We start from the raw sequence: 21344 nt of genomic DNA, 5'->3' as shown, positions 1-21344 counted from the left end.
ACATACCATGAAGAGTGTTTTAATGAGGTCTTTCTACTACTTCCTGGTCTATAGGCTGAAATTGAGGAGCTGTCTACCCTAGAACACATGGGAATGATAAACTGCACCAAAAAACCAGCAAGTTGAGAAGTTGAAAGGTGGAAGGATATTGGTCAGGCTGTTCAAAGCTCTGATTATTTGTGTTGGTATCAGTCAGTTCAGTGATGGTGTAACAGCACAAGGAGCAGACCCTATCTCTCATTTGTATTTTCTTCTTTTCAAGGCCTGTTGAAGAAAATACATAAAACAGAAGAATATACATAAAACAACGTGATAATTTACATACAAGAAAACTGATAGTTTATTTCTATTGGGTAGTAATGAAGAAGGGAAGAAGTGAAGGAGAAAGTTTCCCCTGCAAGAAGTAGCTCAGTTAAAGCCCTGTCCTCAAAATGAAGAAAAAAAATCTTGCAAAGTTAAAACAACTCAATATTGAAACTGAATGTTGTCTTCTTGTTGTTTTTCTTTTGACAGGCTTTGCCTGCAAAGTGCTTTCACGGTATGCTATTTAGTTGGCACTGCTTTGACCCTCAAAGCCTGTTTATTGTGGCTGTGTGAATACTCTGTATCTGACTGCCTCTCACAGCTCCTGAGTGGTGTTTTTGCAGGGGCTCCAGTTTCAGTCCAGATACCTCACCGAAGAGCTGCGGAGGATTTTCACTGAGGACACTGACTCTGAAACAGAAGCGTTTGAGGGCTTCGCTTCAAACGAGGTGAATGTGAACAAGAAAGAAGTTCTGGTAAAGGCAGTCACACCTACATGTGAATGTATATGTTGACTTTTTTTTTTTCTGTCTCTTCTGTGTAAAGTTCATGTTCTTGTAGGACTTTTCTGATACACTATGATGCTCTTTTTTCATGCTGAATTAAAAAGTGTTGTCCTTAAAGAGGGAAAGAATGCTTTATTTAATGTAGCATCACATATTAGAAATGGGAACTACTTCCACTGCTTGTAGATTGTACTGGACAAGATTGTTCCTCGGGAGACAGCCATGTCTGTATCCCAGACAGTGCTAATATGTAGATGTTTTGTTGATCTCTGCACAGGCAGATGTTGTATACTGTGAACTTGTAAAAAGATGTTAATTTAGGTGAATTTATGGTGGTGCCTTTGGGTGGAAAGACTGCTGTCTAGAACTAGTGATTTAAAAATTAACTCTCTTATGTCAGAGGCAATAATGTAATGTGGGATTTTTCTTACTTCCAGATGGTGGAGTCAGACTTGAGTGATGAAGAACGCGATAATTTGTTGGGTAATGAGAAAGAAGAGGAGGAAGAGATGAAGAAGAAGGTTTCCCCCAAGAGAAGAAGCTTTGGCCTTCGTGTTGCTTTACAGTTTCCCACCAGGAAGTCATCTGAGAAAAAAGTGCCTGAACAGGCTTTGTCTGATTTACCTCTTAAGGACAGTGAATCCCTCACACCTCTTTCAAAAGAAATAAGCCTCAAGCGGTCGGACAAAGTAGAGGGCTCTGCTTCAGAGTCTGAAGAAGACATTAAAGAAACACAGGAGGAAAGTTCCAGTGCACTGCTTAAGAGAGCCATAAATATTAAAGAAAATAAAGCCATGGTAAGACTTAAGAGCAGTGTTTTTTTCTCTGACATTTACATCCAATTACTTAGCTTTAGCATACTTGAATTTTAGGGTCCCTGCTGGTGCTGTGCTGGAACTTTGGGGAAATATTATGGTGAATTTTTCTACCTGGAAAAACCCTGGAGGACCCTCAGCACTCAGACATTTACTCCTAAAATAATCTTAAGTAGGGACTAGCCTGGTCAAGTTTAAAACCAGAGTAGAATTAAGAATTTTTAATGTGGATATTAACAAAGTTATAAATGACCAAGTTTTGCAGCCTTCAAAACATGTCAGAAAACCAGCTGTCCTTTCAGGTGGTTTATGGTGTCGTTTGCACAATAGTGTTTCAACTTTTTGTTTGTGTGTGACAGATCTGCTGCAGTTACTGATTGGAAAGCCAGCTAAGAGCTGCTGAGGATGATAAATGTAATTTCTCAGCTGTGTGGGATGTGATTTTTTACAGTATGGCTTTACTATATAACTGCTGAACGTGTGTGTATGTGTGTGTAGGTGTGTGGAAAAGAGCAACTGATCATTTACTAATGCTTTTTCCTTTATTATCCAACATGCTACCAGCTCTCTTTAATTATCATGCTGCTATGTAATCCAAACTGATGTTCAGTCTTTAGTAGCTCCTTCAGTTTTACTGTGTTTCAGGGAAAGTTGCAGCTTCCAAGCAATCTTGGGGCTCAAGCAATACCTCTTGGTGTGGGCCTGCGGCTCCTGTATAAAAACTTGCTTCAGCTTTGTACCTGCACCTCTAATCTCTCTTGTGTTCCCACTGCTGTTGTGTTGGTCTTGCTGCTCCTTGGTCCTTCTCACCTTCCACTCTTCCTTGCAGTTCAACCACTGTGAAATTCACTGGCATCCTAGGAGCAGTACTGTAATGGCATTAAATAGCTCTTAATAAATGCCACACTGAAGTATTTACTGAGAAATACTGTATTCAGCTTTTAATGTCTTGATGGCTGTGGCAATCTCAGAGAGCTAGCAGCTTGGCTCATCCCCACTACCAGTGGCTTTTCAGAAGTTAGCCTCATTCTGGAATTCCAGAACAGGTCAGTGCTTTTTTTGTACCTATCAGCCACTGCTTATGTGGAAATGTACTTCCAAGACATCTTGTGCACGGTGCAAGAAATCATCATCCTGCTGAAGTGCTTCTGATGCTGTACATGATCAGAACATGCATGCATTGGGGGAACTGCCAGTGGGGCTTAGTTGCTCTCTAACTTTGTAATGAGTGTGTACCCAGTGTCTGCACTGCTTAAGGAGATGCAGAGCTCTCTGACAAAGCGCACAGATGTGTCTGCAGTCAGTAAAAGCTCAGTGGGAACATCTTGCTGTCCTCTGGCACCCTGTCTTTTTTTTCTCCCTCCTATCATATGAACTTAATTTCTTGTTATCAATCATTGCCATGTTGTAATGTGCTCCTTTGGTGCTGTTTTGACAAGATACTACGTAAATCTGGCTAGTTCTAATTCCCAGTAAGAATTAGTGAGAGCTATAAAGTTAGTATTGTTTGCTCATGGCAGAGTAAATAACCCCCTTTTATGAATTCCAGTTTATTTAAATGCTTCCATAAAGGCTCCTTGCACATGTTTACCTGTAAATTGAAGTGCATGTGAGGAATGGATGGTAGGTGGTGTTGCTTGTTTTGTAAGTTGCTGTGAGTTTTCAATGTGCCGTTACTTGATTCCAGCTTGCCCAGCTGCTGGCAGAACTGAATTCCATACCGGACCTGTTCCCAGTGAAAACACCCTCCTCGACCCCTGCAGTAAGTTCCCAGTACTGGTTGGTGGTGACAGTAATTTTTGTTAGACTTAGGTGTTGGACTTAATGTGTTTCATTAGAAACTTTCAGCAAGTTTGTTCTGGTTTTCTTAGGGTTTGGTCACTTCATTGGTATAAATTTGCTATGGTTTGCAAAGTGACAGAGATTACATGAGGAAATGGAATTTTTAAAGATAATTTTTGAAGAAAGACAAAGACCAAGATGAGATGCTACTTCATCATTTTTGCTCCAGAAATACTATTGGAGATCTTAGAGAAATGTCTGAGTATGTGGGAATAAGGAAAAGTGGTTGCTTTGCTTTGGATTTAGATTCTGTTAATTTCCCTCTTGTAGACCTTTCTTCTAAAATCCACCCTTCCCAGCAGAACTATGCTCGTGAAGTTGAGCCATTCAACACAAAAATTATACAGTAGTTATTTCAATTTATTTTCTTAGCTTTAGGCAGCTGAGAAAGCTTAGCTTAGCAGCTTTCTCTGTAGAGTAGCATTTTTCCATGTATATTATAAACTGAAAAGATTTGAAGAAACCTTGAAGGGCCATGTCTTTGGTAGATGTCCATGCAGGACTTCTGTTGCATGAATTCAGTCACACAATAATTGGGAGGTGTGACGGTGTGAAGAGGGTATCTTGTACCTCCCAACAATCTCCAAAACTAGAAATCTTGAACTAAAGGAAGCAGCTTCTTAATACACTTTCAGTTAAAAAAGTTTAAAAGAAAATTAAAGAGAATTCAGCTTGTTCCTCAAACTGTGTATTCCTCAATGTTCCTTGATTGTGTATTCAGATTGTGGAAAAATCAGAATATTTAGCTACCAAAGAGCAGTGAGAACTGGCTTCCACCCTAATATGCCATGTGTTAAATTTTGGTCTAGTTCTATGATGTTAATTGGAACAGAATTTGACGTTAAGGGGTGATTTTTGAAAGTAGCAAAAAAAATAGTGTGTAGGGAGTATATTTGGTGGTGGGGTTTGGCTTAACAAATAAGGAGTAGGAGAACAGTAGATCAATTCATGATAGTACAAGTGTACACTAAGTACAGACATTTTCAGGTTGTTTCTAGTGTTTAACACTACAAGTATAACTGAAAAGACAGTTACTGGAATTTTCTTCTCTTTCTAGAAACAGAAGAAAACCCCAAGGAGGACATTCTCTGAAGGCCAGATAACACGCCGAATGAACCCAACCAGAACTGCTCGTCCACCAGAAAAATTTGCCTTGGAAAAATTTACTGTGTCAGCTGTCAAATTTGCAGAACACATCTGTAGCTACAGACAGCAAAACCTCCTGAAGAGACTCAGTGTGGTATTTGCCAGATTTTGATATCTCCAGTAGTGAGGAACTTGGAAACATTTAAATTGTTGGCCAGCACTTAGACCAGACATCACATCCTATGCAGAGTTATTGAAAATCTTTGGTTGGGATTAGCAACAGAAGAAGTTATTTCCAGGCCTTTCTGTCTCATCTTTCACCTGTTAAGTGGGCTCTATTTGTGACCAGTGTTTTTCAGGCATAACAAGGCAGTTAACTTCTGGTCTGTTATTAATTCTTCATCAGAAAATTACTAGAGCCCATAATGTACAAAACCTTGGAGTGGCAAGGCAGTGGGGTGGTGGAGGTGGCAAAGCAGATCTTCTCTGTTACCAGACTCAGGAAAAAAAGGTCAAAAATCCTTCTCTGGAAATAGCAGAAGGAAGATGGGAGTTAAATGGCTGAACTGAGAACGAATTAAGGGAATCTGCACCAGCAAACTGTTAATGTACAGGCTAGTAATTGAAAAGTTGCAGATTTTACTCTTTCCTATTCTTAAAAATACAGTTTTTTCCTCCTCTAGCCTATGGTGGTCCTTTGTCTTGCTTATATTTTCTTTATAGCCCTTATGAGGAAGACCCTTTAAGTTTGAATCCTTACAGGCTGGATCCCAGTTCTGCTTGTAGGAGCAAGTGCTGGGCATAGTTAAAGCATTATAGAGGGAACTTGGCTATTAGAAGAAGAAGAGTAGCACCAAATGAGAACCTGGCCTGGTAGATGACTGTTTTGGACAGAACAGAACTGATCTAGAGTGAAGGACAAATGAGGTTTTCAGAGACAGGTATGGGAAGGCTAAGAATCTGATGAGATTTGGGGTGATGAATAGGGGTCAAAGAGAATGATTATTTAGAGGGAAAAAACATCACTTAATGGTGAGTGGAGTACTCTCTTCCAAATAACAGGTTAATAAAAAAGGGCTGGGATTGTCAGGACTAACCGAAAACTTCAGTAGAGTTTTTTTTTTTGCAGGAGATTAGAGATTGTCATTGGAGAAAGCAACTAGAGAAGGAGATTGAAGGATGAAAGCCTGGGAAGGCAGATGATCACAGTTCTTGATTTTGAGAGGGAAGAAATGGAGTATGAAGAGTTACAGTGGAGGAGGAGAGGGAATGCAAAGAAAAGTTAGCAGTAAAACATGTCAAGGATTTGTGCAAATAGAAGTAGTAATAAAGGAAAGGAATTAAATAAAATTAATAAAAAGTGTAGTAGAGAAAAGATTATGGAGGGAGAGGGAGAGAAAGAGGCAGGGATGATTTGGAAACTATTTCCTGTTCTTCCAGTGGTGCAGAGCCTGTAGTTTGCCATCTGTGGACTGCATACTCATTGTAAATGAAGGAATTTGTCACCAAGTGTGGTGACAGATGCTTCATGACATCAGACAAAAGGTATTGAGATGAGTTTGTTTAGCAGGGGGATTGTGGAGTTCGCAAAAGAAGGAGATCAACCAAGTACTCGTCTCATCGCCCGGTAGAAGACATAACTGAGGAGGACTTGGACAACATTGCACTCACTGTTAGAGACAAAATCTATGACAAAGTTCTTGTAAGTGGTTGCTGTATTCTTCAGTGTGTCTGTCACTTGAAAGTCTCTCACTATTTCACTGGTGTTTGCTAAAAGGTGTCCTTTCCTGAGACTCTGGGGCGTTCAGCTCATCATTATTATGTCACACAAGTACAGCTTTGAAAGCTTTGCCAGACTTCTCTGGGCTTGGCTGTGGTGGTTGATACTCCCCACTGGCTTTTTGCCCCTGAAAAGTGTTTTTGTGCCACAGAGCTATTAAGTCAAGTTTGCCATAGCTATTGCTTGCCACTGGTAAGAGTTGGCATCCTTTTTGTCCCTCTCACTAATAAAAATGTTGTGTTAAATAATAGTGATCCCTGCTGTTCTTCGTACCTCTGGAAATGACATTTCTGTACAGATTATGTAGTGTCCAGTATTCTTAATGGAAGTCCTCCTTCCTTGCTTTCACTGGACTTGGCTATTGATTATCATAAAGATCATCTTACCATGTATGTCAGGCTTCATGGTATTGGCAGGGATGAGTCACAAGATCATTTTCTCAATAGTTTTAGGTTTTTCCTAGAGAGAAGAAAGGACCAGAACTAAGATTATGAGGTTCATGTAATTTGAGACTTCTAATGCAACTGAAACTTGGCACTGACTCTGTAAAATTCCTAGCATCGTTATATGATTTATCATAGTAACAGGACTTCCTCTTCATTGTTTAATTTGACTTTGGTTTGAAGTTTGTGCTTATTATTATCAGGAAAGCTCATCAATGGGCATTTAAGATGTCCTTCATACAAATGTTTTTCTCTTCCATTCCACCTTTAGGGTAGTACTTGCCACCAGTGTCGACAGAAGACAACCGATACAAAGACAATCTGTCGCAAGCAGGGCTGTGGAGGGGTCAGGGGCCAGTTCTGTGGACCCTGTCTTCGAAATCGATATGGGGAAGATGTGAAATCAGCTCTGCTTGATCCAGTAAGTGTCATTCTTGAACCTGGAATGAAAGTGTAATGAATACAGCTTTGTTACTAATCTGTGATGTTAAGAATATGCTTATGGTAACGGGGTTCAAACCTTTTTGCCAAGAGCAGATCTGTAGTGCTAACTAATGGCCATGATGTGCTAGCCCAGTGTGGCAGTGGCTGCTCTATTAGCACCTGTGCTTTTATGTGCAGCTGCTGGGCAGCTGGGGGTGCCTGACTTTATGTGCCAGCTGGTTAATTCAGTCCCAGGAATTGTCCTGTACCAGCAGGCAGAGAGAGGCAAAGGAACTTGTCTCAGTGGGTGCCCATCTCTTTGTAGGGAGTTGACTACAGACATCCTAGCATGGAATGAGTGTTAGGCATTACAGATGACTTCAGTCTGTTTGAAAATTAATACTGAGCACATCAGAGAACCTGAGGCTTCAGAGTAAGAAGTATTCAAGCACTTAATAATTTCTTTAATCCTGCAGAATTTGGGAAATGTTAATAAGGTTGGCTGGCTGATAGAGGTTTGTAAAACGTTGTCCTGAACAATGACATGGTGGGGAAGCCATACTCACATTTCTCTGAGCGAGTATACTGAGGAAGTCCAGTATAACATTTTTCATAGCTTGCTTTTCCCCCCCTCCCATGCTCATGCCCCTGCAGTCCTGGATCTGTCCTCCTTGTCGCGGGGTGTGCAACTGCAGCTACTGCCGCCGGCGGGACGGGCGCTGTGCCACCGGCATGCTCATCCACCTGGCCAAGTTCTATGGCTACAACAATGTCAAGGAGTACCTGGAAAGGTGAGAGCTCTGCCCTCTGGTCATTCTTTTTTAAACTGTTACAGCCCTTTAAATAACATTTGACTTCTTGTGCCCTGGGGCAAATCCTGCACCTGTGCAAAAGAAGTTTCTTGGATTTCAGATTTTTAACTTGGCTGAAATCAGCTTATTTAAAATGATGTATATTGTCTGTGTAAACAACTAATTTGATTAAAAAATTGAAAGACTTCTGCCTATTTTGAAATCTCTGTTGGTTGGCTGAAGTGTATAGAAGTTTTTAACTTCCAACTGTTTTGGAAGTTATCATCTTCAGCAATGGAAATTTATTAGTTTCCTAAAAAGCACTAACACTGTTTTCTCATATCTTCTAGTTTACAAAAACAACTGGCAGATGACAATTGAGAGCGCTGAACTCAAGCCGTGCCTGAAACTGGTTAATATGTTAACAGTTTGACTTCAGAAGTTTATTACTATGTTTTACATAAAATAGAATTGTAGTACATAGCATATTCATTTCTTTATTGGAAACTTGTTGATTGATATGGTCTTATGCAAAAGATCTCTCAGGAAAATATTTTGGTAGAGAAATCTACATGCACAGACCTATATGTTAAGTGAAATGGCGCTCTTGAACCTTAAGTGGTTAATTTTTAGTAGAGCTACACAACCACAGGATGGAGAGCTTGGTCAAAATGAGCAATATTTTTATTTATATAATTGTGCAAGTTTGCAGAAAGGGTGTTTAAAACTACTTTCAAAGCATCCTGTCTTCAAAGAAACAAAACACCCTTGTCTACCAGCTTGATCATAAAGATCGATTTTTCCAGCTCTGCTTTCTGAACCTGTTTCACCACCTATAGTTTATAGAACTTGTCCTTGCAAAGAAGGAAAAGATACTTTCAGCTGAATGTCATTGTATTCCAGCCAAAGGTGATGCACTCGACCAATGCGAGGATGGTTTTTGAAAGTTTTATTCCAAAGTGCAATTATTCACCAAAACATGAAAGTAGAAGAGTGTTTTAAAAGAACTTAAAATATCCCAGTAAAAAAATCCAACAAAACTTCTCACCAGCAGTTTTTGCAGTGTAATGCACCTGCTGCCTGAAGCATCTACCCACCTGTTGTAACTGGTCTATATCAGAGTTCAGGATTAAATTTTTTTACTTACAGTTCATACTTAGATATTTTTCATTTGTACAACCAGGCTTTCAAACAACTTCATTTAAATGCAAGATATTTGTATTGCATGTTAAGTATGTTAAAATCTTGTAATATACACATTTCTTTTTATGTAGAGAGAATAAAGACTGATCTAAAGAAGAGTATTTTCTGATTCAAGCTACACCCTGATGCTGATGTTTCCCATTTACTTTCCCATAGCAAGTGTAATGGTACTTGGAGATCAATAATCGTTATGTGGAGAAACACATGAACACAACATTGATGAGTGAGGAAATAACAACATAGACCATGTAAGTGTTACATTAAGGATTGTGTTTTTGTGAGACAAAAAACACAATCCTTAATGTGACACTTTTGCTTTAGCTGACTGTGAAAAATCTCTCTTTTTACTATCAGGCAGACTGAGGAAGCAGCATGTTTTATTGTAAGCTTAGTATGAAACTGACAGGAGTGAAGCTATTCCTGCCAGAATCCATTTACTTGACTTCTTGATTTTCAGCTTGAAAGTCAAAACACAAGTTGTCCTCCTGCTTTTGCTTTTATAATCTGGACATTCATAAATATTCTTGTTTTCCCTTTGATCCACTGGAATAGCCTTTAAAAAATGTCTGGCATTGCTGAAGTCAGCTCCTGAACCATGTTTCTGCTCCTGGCCCCACTGTCCTGTTTGGTGCCTGGCTACTTCATGCCTTTACATGCTGTTCTGTAGTGCAAGACCAGAATAATTTGTGCTTAAACAGTTGCTAAATAGTTAAGGCTACATTTGAACATACAGATGTAGTGTGGACTTTAGATGTGGTTGATTTAGATTGAGATTTTGTTGGCCTGCTATGCATCCTCTCTTTGTTCGAATTCAGAGATGAGTCCATAGCATCTGTCTGGACTGTACTTGTGGATCCATTAACATGCCCTTTTACTGAAAGCAGAGACTGTAGTGATAGGAAATTTTATATAAGTAAACACCAACACAAGCCCAAACTGCACACAAAAGGTTCCTTGATGCTTTCCTCATCTCCAGAGGAGGAATGAACTGTACTGCCCTTGGACTGACAGATGTCTAAAAGAAAAAACACCTCTGAAAAGTTGATGCCCCCCATTCCAAAAAGCAACATTCAAATGGTATCCTTGCTATTGCTTCATTCCCCTACCCTAACTTTCCTCTTGGAGTTTGCCTGCTGTAGTAGCAACTCTCCAAAAGAGTGACTTTCTTTCAGGTCTGGTGAAGAGTATGAGTAACGATGGTGTTTCTCTAATTGCCACTGGGAGTCACTCACCTTTCTCTAATGAGCTGTAGCTTTGTTGACAGCTTTTCTCAGTTAAAACTACAGTCTCATGTTGACAGCAGGTCTGAACTTAATGCTTCAGTCTCAGGAAGATACAGATTCAAAAGAACAAAATATGGTGTTTATCATGTGAAGGTTGTTAAAAGAGGAGTTGCAGCTCAAAAAGTGAACATGGTTTCCATTCAGGGACAGCCTACAACCCTACAATACAGCTACTGCAATAACTGATTGCTTAAAAGTCCAGGTGAAAAAAAATCTTAATTCTTACACTTTGCCCACCTAATTATACCTCATGCTAATCACAGAATCACTGAGTATTCTGAATTGGAAGGGACCCACACTACAGGCGTTCTCAAGTACTTCCCTTTGTTCTTGGTATGTCTCCCTAAAAGCTTTATAAGCATTATGACCCAGCAAATAAAACATTCATAATTCTTTATATCTGTTTATTTAGAGTTGACAACTTTCAGTCGAGGTAGGAGAAAAAAAAACAGGATAGAGACGATTTTTGTGGGCTTTTATGTTTGTTGGTTTGTGGGTTTGGGGATTTTGTTGGTGGGTTGGTTGATGTTTTTTTTGTGGGGGTTAGGTTGTGTTTTTCTTTTTTAATTGCCGTTGTGTAGATTACTTGATCCAGGTTGCTAGCATGTGCTAACTACTAACCCTATTCTGCACCTCTGAGAGCTGCAAAAAATGTCTAGAAGTTCATTTTTGTGAAATTTATAGTTTCTGGAATAGTCTTTAAGCTCTGAACCTCAGTTGGATTAGAGCTGCTGCTTTACTACAATGCAGACCTTGTTCAGACATAACTTAAGTTATTTAAGTGCAGGAAGTAGATTTAATGATTAGAACACCAAGCTGGTATGAAATTTAAAGCCACAGTGACAAATGCCAGCAATCTAGCACCATGCCTAAGCTTCTTGGTGCTGTTCATAGGGTCACAATGCTTTAGTGCAACTCTTGAGGCAACTTCACTGCCTAATAGAGTGCCTGAAGTAGGAGATCAAGCAATTTAAGTTCATTTCTTACCTTGCATTGAAGGCATACAGATACAGGCTCCTTCCCTTGCTGGGTGGTCATACTCCTCCTTGGTCTTTTTGGTTACATCTGCAATTGAGCATACCTTATCCAAAGGCCAGTTGTTCTTGCTCTGGATTACAGCTTAGGAAAAAAAAAAAAAGTGCTTTCAGTAATTCTATATCCAGACAGTAATTTTAATTCAGAACTTTCAACCTCTTGGGCCATCATACTCAAGCCTGAGACTGTGTGAGGTCTGCCCTTCTCCAGAGAATTGTAGCAGCCCAGCCAGTGTCCTGTGAGGAGCTCCTGGCTACCTTTCTGCTAGCCAAGTGAGCATTTAGCTCAGTGCCATTGGTGACCATGCAGAATTTGAGTTACACTGTTACCAATCAGTCCTGTGGTGTTCAGAATAAATGCAAACATACATTCACAGATTCACAGAATATTCTGAGGGAAGGGACCAATGAGAATCATGGAGTCCAATTCCTAAATGAATAATCCATATGGAGATTGAACCCACAAACCTTGGTGCTACTAGCACCATGCTCTAAACAACTCAATTAATGTTTTGTGATTGTGACAAGAAATGAGATTACTGCTTTATTCACTACACTGGTGAAAGTTTTCCATCCCCTCCTCTGGCAACAACTACACAAAGAGGATTGGGACACTTGATTTATTTTTCTCCTTAGCCTCATAACTCTTTTATAGAAGAAAATAGAATAGTACCATGATATGTGCACTGAATTAGTTAAATAAGAATGGTAGAAAAACTTGCATTCTTAAACCTCTTTTAAGTTTACAGTCAAGCTCTTATTTCCTTAGCTGCTTTGTCCTCATACTTCTGAGTAGCCTGAAGACAAGTTTGGATTGTTCCCCTTGCTTTCAGGAAAGGATTATTCCAATGTTAAGGTGATTTTAATCTTTTTATTTAAGCTGTGATTAACTCTCCAAACAGCATCACAAACACAGCTAACACCAGTAGTTAAAGAGAAATGTCTGACATTGAAACCATATGCTTGGTGCCCTACACCCATCACTGCTGACCTGTCAGAAAGCACAGAGATGGAACAAGCCAGAAAGCCTCACCACTGCTGGCAGCACAAGGTCCTGTCTCCAGATGTCAGGTTCTTGGCACCTCATGAGAAAATCAGCAATGCTGAAAGAGAAGCATCCATAGCTCCTGCCTTAACTCTGTCTAAACTGCTTTTTTAGACAAAATAAATTACAGATTTCAAGTGTAGAGTCCTTTTGTCTATAGAGAAAGTACATTGCTGAAGTCACCAGAAAGTATAAGCTTATGTAAGTCTAAGGTGATTGTTTCAGTGGAATTTGTGGTTTCCCCCATGTAAGTATGTCTGGAATCAGTTGTAGAAGATGATGAGCATGGGATGGGTTGCTGGCAGCAGAGAATGTGAGTATGCTCAGTCCTGTTAAATCTGCTGTCTTGGGGAGAAACCTGAACATCACCATAAGAAGCTGCCAGAATTTGCTAACAGCTGATGCCTTCTTAAATTCAAACTGTCTGATACCATTTTCAATGGTATTTAAACTTCATATTTAAACTTCAATAAGCCAGAGCAAAGTGCAAAAATCAGGAACATAAGGGATTCTCACAGAGGTTCTGAATAATGGCATAATGCAGCATACATTGCCATGAGGTATCAGAAGAATTTCCAGAAACAATGCCTGTTTCATCCATGTCTAACCACTGCTGGTGGCAGGCTAACAGAAGGGAATCCCACAGGATGCTGAACATGCTTGGTACTTGGGACAAAGGGAGGTGACAGAGCCTTTGCTTTAGCAAAGTGTTTGGTGTTCCTACAAAACCCACTCAAGGGAAAGTGACTTTCATTAGGACAAAATTTGGAAGAAATAAGAATGGAACAAGGCTGCTGGGCTTAAATCACTGGAATAGCTCTGCATAGTAGCTAAACCCTGTCACTGTGGGGTACTTAGCAGTGGACAAAACTGTGTGTGGATGGATATGCTGGTTTAGTCCATCTGTCTGGCACAATATCACAGAAGAGTGTATAATGTGTATATTGTGGCACTTCCATGTGAGCAGAAAACATCAGGTCCTCTTTGGAGAAAAATAAAAGACAAACATAAAGAATAACTATACTTTCATTTCCAAAAGAGGCACAAAAAGCCCTGAAATAAGTAATTTGTCTACAGACCAAGGTCCAGCTGTTTAAAAGACCCGTGATTCTCTGAAAGGAAAAGGTTCATCACCTTACTCTTTGAGGCAAACAAGAGCATAGGGTCTCCAGGCAACAGTCTTCCTGCATGATTTCTGCTATGTTAAGCTTCTCAGGATGCATTTCCAGAATGCATCTCCAGGACATTCTTAACCTCTTCAGGACAATACAACAGATGCAATAGAAATCCCAGCAAATCAACTCTTTCTGACTCTTCTACTTTCAAGTGTCTGATTTCTTCAGAAGAGCACAAATATCTCATTTTCTTAGATAAAAAACAGAGATGCTCCCTCCATCACCTTTGCTGTCTTCTTGGCAACAGTATTGAGAGTAATGACTGCAAACCAATTAACACTTAGCAGCTTCTATTTAGCTTTACATTTTCAGGTAACACTGACCCTTGAAGCCTACTAATGGGTTGTCCTGAACTTGGGATGACTGCTGTTACTAGGATACACCCTGGAATTGTCTTGATTTTCAGTCAAGTGTGACTGGATTTTTCAGTCAGTAGTTTGTATTTCTTTAGTACCTAATAGCTTCCATCACCCCCTCCACCACCCACAGTCCTTGCTGTCTCAGGCATTGGGCAAAACACAGCATAGGCACAGGCATGCCTCACCCCCAAAAAGAGCCTCTCTCCCTGCAGGCTTGCTCTGGAACTGAAACAAAACATAAATGAAGAACAATTCATAACAGTGCTAATGAGCAGGAATTGAAATCACAGCATTAATGCAGCTCAGCCTCTGTTTCAGCCCTAGCTTTGGCAGACTTAATGATGAATGCCATATGTTATGGTCCAGACTCCCTAAAGTGGATGGGGACTGAGCATGAAAAGCACAAGCTCCCCCCAGGAGATGAAGCAATGTTTGGCTACTTGCATGCAGAGCTGTCACATTTCCTCCTGCAAAGCCTCCATGATCTGATAGTGATAAGAAAAAAAATAGAAAGATTTTTAAAAAAGAGTGCTCAGAGGAAAGGGAAGAAATAAAGAAAGGGATGGAGAAACCAGAGTGGCAGTCATAGGGGACTTCAATTAACTCTGGTAAGGAGAAGGAACTGAAGGCTCAGTGTCACATCATGTGCCAGGCTTTGGGGCATCTGGACATAGTTTCTTGGACCTACACTCAGGAGGATGCAGAAGATGGCAAAATCTTCTGAAAACAGAACTAGCTGAGATTTGTGATTACATTTTACTTCCCTGCTCCTTTATTAATTTAATCTCTTAAGCACCAGTGATGTTCCATGCTTAAAACCCATCCTTTTAAATTTTTTCTGGAAGGAGTTTGGCTATACTAATGTATCTGTGTGTCTGATATATCTTGACTATGAACAGAACTTCCATGTCCCAGCCAACTCCATATTAAGTGACAAAGCTTATCCTGGTATTAGGGTTGGTGCATTTAACACCAACCAGCATCTGATAGTTTATCAGTATTAATGTATATTGTTCTGCTAGACTTCAGGTTCTGTGGTGAGGTGCTGAGGCTAAGAGATGGTCAGACACCCTCTTTGGCCATGATTCACCTCTTCAGACTACCCAAAAACTAAAACTCCCTGAAAACCTCCTCTTCCTTTACTGCTTGCAAGGGAAGTCTTGGAGCAGACACAAGGCTCCTGCTCAGAACAAGTTTGCAGGAAGGGAAGCAGGGGGAGAGCCTGTGCTTGGGCTGCTCTTCCTGGCATGGAAAGCCTGCAAACCACTGCTAGGCTGTGCTGTGAATGCAGCAGAAAAAGTCAGGACTGCAGGCTAGGAGGGACTTCCTATGCTTGGCACAAGTGGGAAGGCATAGGAAAGCTACCCTGAGCAGTTTTATCATGCAGGAGATGGGAACAAAAGACAGAGGTCAAGACTTGACCCACCAATTCAACCAACCATGTCTTTTGTCTAGTGTTATTCTTACTGTACTTGTTTATAAAAAGTATACAAAACAAAACAAAAAAGGTGAGATAGATCCATACCTTGTTTCCCACCCTAAATAAATTCAATGTGAAAAAGAAAATGGTCCAAATGTCTTCCTAGTGCATTACCTCTTGGCCAGGCTGGTGCATTATCACAACCATTAATGCTCATATGATCTTTTCTAATTTGATGTCTTCCCTCCACCCCCAGACCCCAAAATCAAGTCTGTTGCTGAAATAGCACAGTAAAATATGTATTCCACCTGTCATTGAAAGCACTGACAATACACTGGATGAAGAACTTTACCTCTTCACTGCAGACTGGCCTGATCCCTCTCCCATGGACATATGGCTTGCTTTTCCAAAGGAGTTTTGAAGAGATTATCTGATGTTGACAAGAATCCCATCTCAGCATAGGGGTGCAGTCCATATAGTACAGGGCTTTCAGATGGAAGCATTTCATCTATGTATTTCTGGTATCCATCATAATCCAGATTTGGAGAGGCCAAGAAACATGGTGCCAAATTCCCTTTCAAGCTGTAGGAAAAGAATCAATAATGTTATTGGTAATGCTGACACCAGGAAATATTCTCCTGTAGCTACAAAATTTCAGAAATTTATTTGAAGCTTGTAGACATGATAGCTGCATGTTCTGATACAAGGGAACAGGGTTACCAAAGAAGTCCCAGCATAGTTACTATTTGCATAATTTCTGGACACTTCCATTTTCTGTGGGGTTGCTTCTTACTTCATGAGGATGCTTTGCACTTATTTTAATGTCACCACTCAGGCAAGTGTATTTTAAGTACTGCAAGTCTGCATCACCTCAGCAGCCAAGCAAGGATTCTTATGCCATTTTGCTACTCCACTCTATCTCTCCAAGTGCAGGAGTGTTGCTTGGGGTTTTGTACTGCTGCTTTGGCCTCAGTGAGATAGACAGTGGTGATAATTTTAACAGGATTAAAAATTAAGATCTTAATCAGCTCAGTATTGAGCCAAGTACTAATAACTGCACTGTTCCTATAGAGCAGGAAGACCCTAACTCTGTCAGGATATTTAAGATAAGACTTGTGGCTTTGGAGCAGATTAAGATTTATGTAGACAGGACTTGGGTGAAATATACTTTCAGTGGGCTAAATGAAATAAAAAGTAATAAATAAATTAAGAATAAAAGCTGTAGCTGTCAAATTTGTTTTTCTAGACTTCCCCATCTCCTGTGCTGTAAAAACTTCACTGAATTCAAATAATTTCTCTGAACTTATTGTCATAGAGCTGCCTGCAATTTAAAAGAGGCTTGAAGTTGTTTTTGCTGAAAAATATTTCTAGCTCTAAGTGGTACTTTTCACAAAAGCTATTTCTTCCTAATGCAGGGTCCACTTCACAAAATCACAATAACATTTAACAGCTTCTGGCATTTAGAACAGTCTACAACAAGCTACTGCTCAAAATAACACCAGTAAGCACTTATTTCTGAAGTCATTTTGGTTCTGCAACCAGCCATTTACCTGTGCCTGAACTTGCACCACTAACCTCACCCACAATAAGCTGTATCTTAAGATGCCACTTTGAAGTAGTGCTGAGGTTTTGAAAAAAGCCCTGTTATTTACCTCGAGTGGAAGATCAATTCTGTCAGACAATCTGCACTTACCAGTCTCTCTCTGCTGGCACTTAAATCAGGTTTTACTTCATCTGTGGGAGTCATGTGCACAGAGGGAGGCTGTGGGTTACTGGGGTATGAAGCAGGAGCTTGCTGCCCTTCTGTCTTTATGGCTGCTCCCAGGTGAGGTCTATCAAAGCTGATACACAGTGGGTTATTCTAATGGACCCTGTGGAATGAATTTGTAGCGAAAAGAACTCATCATAAAGCAAGAAGTTAAAAAGAGAAGGTAATCTCCTCAGTGGATACAAAGCCCCACTGCTGGTGAAGGACCATCCATTCATTTGGCTGCTAGTCACTGAATGATTTTCTGGTTTTGCTGGTAATTCTGGGCTTTAACTTCTTCCAATTACAGCAAGAAACTAAGAAAGAATCCTCACTGTTTAAAATACCAGTGGATCCACACTAAGGGTTGGGTCCCTAAACTTTCCAAAGGGCATACAAATAGCAGTGATTCTGTTCAGGTTTCACCACCTATACTTATTTTGCAATTATTTGAATGAAAGTTCAGGCTTTTGAAGGTTAATGGACTACCTAAAGTAGTAAAGCAGTAATTCTTTACTTATCCATAGGCTAGAGGCAGAGCTGGAGCCGGCAGGATGAGCTTCCCACCATGCCCCCACGACCTCAGCTGTCATGTGGAGAAATCAGCCTCTTTGGAGGTCAGGAGTACAGTAGTGTTTAGCCTTTCCATCTCCATGGCAACTTACTCTTGGGCATCTTCTTCTGAGCAGTTACTTCCAATTGCCTTCATCTGAGTGTGGCTCTTTGACATATGAAATTCTGCTTCTTCGGGACCAAGGAGACACCAGCCTGCTCCTCTTGCTCACAGCCAAAAGGCAGGCTTCAACCCACTGCCAGGGGTGAAAGGGGCACTTTGCCCAGCTCAGCCTGGCTCCACAAATGGCCTGTTCATACCTAACATGATAATTTTTATTTTTTTTTTCCCCTCATAAATGAGCTTTTTTACCTTTGGACAATGAAAAATAACAAGTCTGGAAAGGGCGCTTGAAAAATCTCTTGGCTGTTTTCAGCAAATTGTGTACAATCAGTTCTCCAAAGTGGCTTCCTCAGCAGCTGAGGAGAAGCAGGCAGGGTTTTTAAATATTTATATACATATTAAAAAGTACATACTATATAATACATATAGTATATATCTATATTATATATGTATGTACATATATACACACACCCCTGTATAAATATCCACATTTGTTATTTGTGTATATGAAAACAGATTAAGGCAGTTTCCATGCAAAACTTCTTAGAACTAAACTTAAAGCAACATTTTCTTTTTGTAGCCTCAAAAATTTCAGCATTTTCTGCTGATTAGAAGCAACTTTGGCAACGTGGCCCGTTGGAGTCATGGATGTTCCACATACACTGCTGTCCAGGATGAAAACTCAATAATGAAATTTGAATAATTCAGCTGGTGATAACCTGACAAAGCTACAGACACAGATGTGTGAGAGGGTAGTGGAAAATTAGAAACAGTCTTACAAGCTCTTTTTCGTATTTTAGAAAGAGTGAGATGCAAGGAAATGTACAACATTTCCATTATTTTTTTGAGGAAGAAAATGTGCAAAGAATAAATTCTGAGGATAGTGCCATTCTGGACTGCTGAAACTGGTGAGTTTATCAGTTACATTGGTTAAAGTGCAGTTCCATAAGAGATACTTTCCCATGCCTACCCAAAACTTTCTAAATGGAAGCACCTTAAAATAGTTTTCCTAGGAAAATGGAGACCTAAGTGTATCCAATGTCATTAAGCTCACTGTACAAGCAGTGTTAAAAAGTACTGAATTCAAGTTCCTAATTAATTGTACTTAGAAAAGTAGACAAGCAGTAGGACATCTCACAGACCCTTTCAGCCAAAATCTGCTCAGGATAAATCATCAACAAAATTGATTCCCTCACAGCCAGACAAGACCTTGCTGCAGGATGGATGAGAAAGTGTGTGGTCTTCTCTTTCCCTTAGGTTAAACAACATACTGTGTTTTCAGAGCTTTAGGTTACATATAAAGGTTCTCAGCAGGACTGGGCTGAGGAATTCTTGCAGACACATCCAGCAGAGCCTGCAGTCCCAGGCACCTGTGATGTGGCCACCTTACATGATCTCACCAAGGAGTTTTCCTGTGGAACCCACCTGAGGAGCAGAATGCATCACTGAATAAAACAAGTCAGCTGCTTAAAGGACAAACCAAAGCTGTTCTTAGGAGACATAAAAGAAGCCCAGCTACTTCCTTTCAGAAAGCTTCATGGTTATACATTTGCATTGCTGGGTTTAGGTTTTTCAGCAAATAATACTAAAACTAGATTTCTTTTATTTCAATCCAATGAGAGGTATCTGAGCAAAATAGAAAATTTGTGACTAAAACTCAGTAATGGTGTAAAATGCATTATCCAAGCTTTGTTTCCCACCTTAGCCCTTATATAAAAACTTTAGAGAAAACCACATTTTCAAAACACCACATTATATGAGAGAACATAACTTCATGAACAAATGCATGTATTTTCCCATACAGATCTTTAAAAACATAATCCTCATGAGTGACAGGAAGGTAACCTACTGTGCCTTTCTTGGAGGAGAAATAAAAACTTGTATCTGATTGCAGTCTTTTATATCTCCTCGCTAGGGAACGTTTAGTTACTGAAATTCTACATTATTTGAAATTGGGAAGTATTCAAGAACTTTGGTAAAAATTGAATTAATAATAATCCCATTACTGCACCATCATATAAGCATTAAGTTTACTGTAGAATTCTAGTCATAATGCCACAGAGAAAGCATGTGGTTAAGGGTAGTAAAACATTTAATTCAAGGAACCACTGTCTTTCTCTTTTATTTGGCTTCACAGCATTTGAAGCTTCTTTTTGCTCCCCTTTGGTTTGCAAAATATGCCAGTTTGTGATGAAACCTTTGCAGACAGGAACCTTTACGCCCTTGGGGGCAGTATTTGCCTCCCAACAGTTCGAGTAAAAACTTAATTATAGGCTTTAAATATTACATGATGTGACAGAACAGAACAAGTAAAATAGCTGCAGCTATTCGAGCCTGCTTGCTACATAAACTTGTATGCAGCAATTTGAGTATGTGAAATGCTAATCCATCTTTATTTTAAACTGGTTCAAAGAACAAATGAAAAAAAAAATTAAAAAAAAAGCCGCTAGAATATAATATGCAGTGCTGCATGCTTGTGATGAGAAGGCTGAACAGAGAATCCCTGTGAAAAATGCCAGCAACTTGGGTTTAGAACGGAACGTTCTTGCAGCCAGAATAAACCTGCTTTTCTCTTTGTCGGCAACAAAAACTCATTTAATGTTTTTCTAATTTCATATATATTTATCTCAAGAAATTGCTTTTTCCTTTGTCTTTTGGAAGAGTATATCAATATTCTAATGCAGTACAAGCTCATTCAGCTGCACACTTCTGGGACATTGATTATACTGGGATAATCAAAGCTGGTGATATAAAAGGGACATTTTTGTGAGTGTGAGAAAGCTGCGGAGTTTGCATTAGAAATATTTTGGGCTGTCAGGTTCACATAATTGCCATTGTACTCTATACAAAACTGGTCTGTTGTACCCAAAAAAACCCCAGAGCCATTGCTGGGTGGGTGGATAATGGGGAGGACAGAATCCACTTCCCCCCACAACAACATCCAGTGACAAGTCCTTGAACACATGTGGGGATCAGAAGGTGGAGGGCATGAGTGGGACAATGAGGCAGGACAAGGCATTCTGTATTTCACATGAAGAGACCTTATCTATTGCAGATTGTTGTGCTGGAGTTTGTCTTAGAAGCAGGAAAAACTGAGAAACAAGACTAAATATTTTCAGGAAAACACTATAAACTGGTGGAAGTTATAACAGAGTCATGGCAATTTCCACTGGCTGATGAGGTAGCTTGAGTTGCCCAGTTTATGCTTTCTGGTCAGTGCTTAATTGCCTTCAGGAAGTTCTTCCCAAAGGACAATAAATTATATACATATTTTATATATATATATATATATATATATATATATGCACAAGGTCATAGACATGCATATATACATAGGAACTGACATTTTAAAAAACCTGTTGTCTTATTTCTCACTCCAATATCCATATAAAAAAAAATCCTTATGAAACCAC

At 39.8% G+C, this 21344-nt stretch overlaps 1 protein-coding gene across 5 annotated transcripts in view; it reads left to right on the top strand.

The window, feature by feature from the left end:
• The window catches only part of CDCA7L (cell division cycle associated 7 like), a 36089-nt gene that overhangs the window by 9547 nt on the left and 5198 nt on the right, over positions 1–21344 (top strand). For 2 of the 5 annotated variants that reach the window (XM_077175929.1, XM_077175905.1), the window contains 8 exons: positions 648–779; positions 1247–1606; positions 3312–3386; positions 4524–4706; positions 6120–6254; positions 7047–7196; positions 7853–7989; positions 8340–9310. In XM_077175929.1, the coding sequence (XP_077032044.1) occupies positions 648–779; positions 1247–1606; positions 3312–3386; positions 4524–4706; positions 6120–6254; positions 7047–7196; positions 7853–7989; positions 8340–8370 (1203 nt within the window). In that variant the 3' untranslated portion in view covers positions 8371–9310. Of the gene's footprint in view, positions 1–647; positions 780–1246; positions 1607–3311; positions 3387–4523; positions 4707–6119; positions 6255–7046; positions 7197–7852; positions 7990–8339; positions 9311–21344 lie in introns of those variants that run through there. The other 3 variants (XM_077175932.1, XM_054646668.2, XM_077175922.1) reach the window with 3 other exon arrangements.

Source organism: Agelaius phoeniceus, chromosome 1 (assembly GCF_051311805.1).
Source record: "Agelaius phoeniceus isolate bAgePho1 chromosome 1, bAgePho1.hap1, whole genome shotgun sequence".
Lineage (NCBI taxonomy): Eukaryota > Metazoa > Chordata > Aves > Passeriformes > Icteridae > Agelaius > Agelaius phoeniceus.
This window is presented reverse-complemented; position numbering and strand designations above follow the sequence as displayed.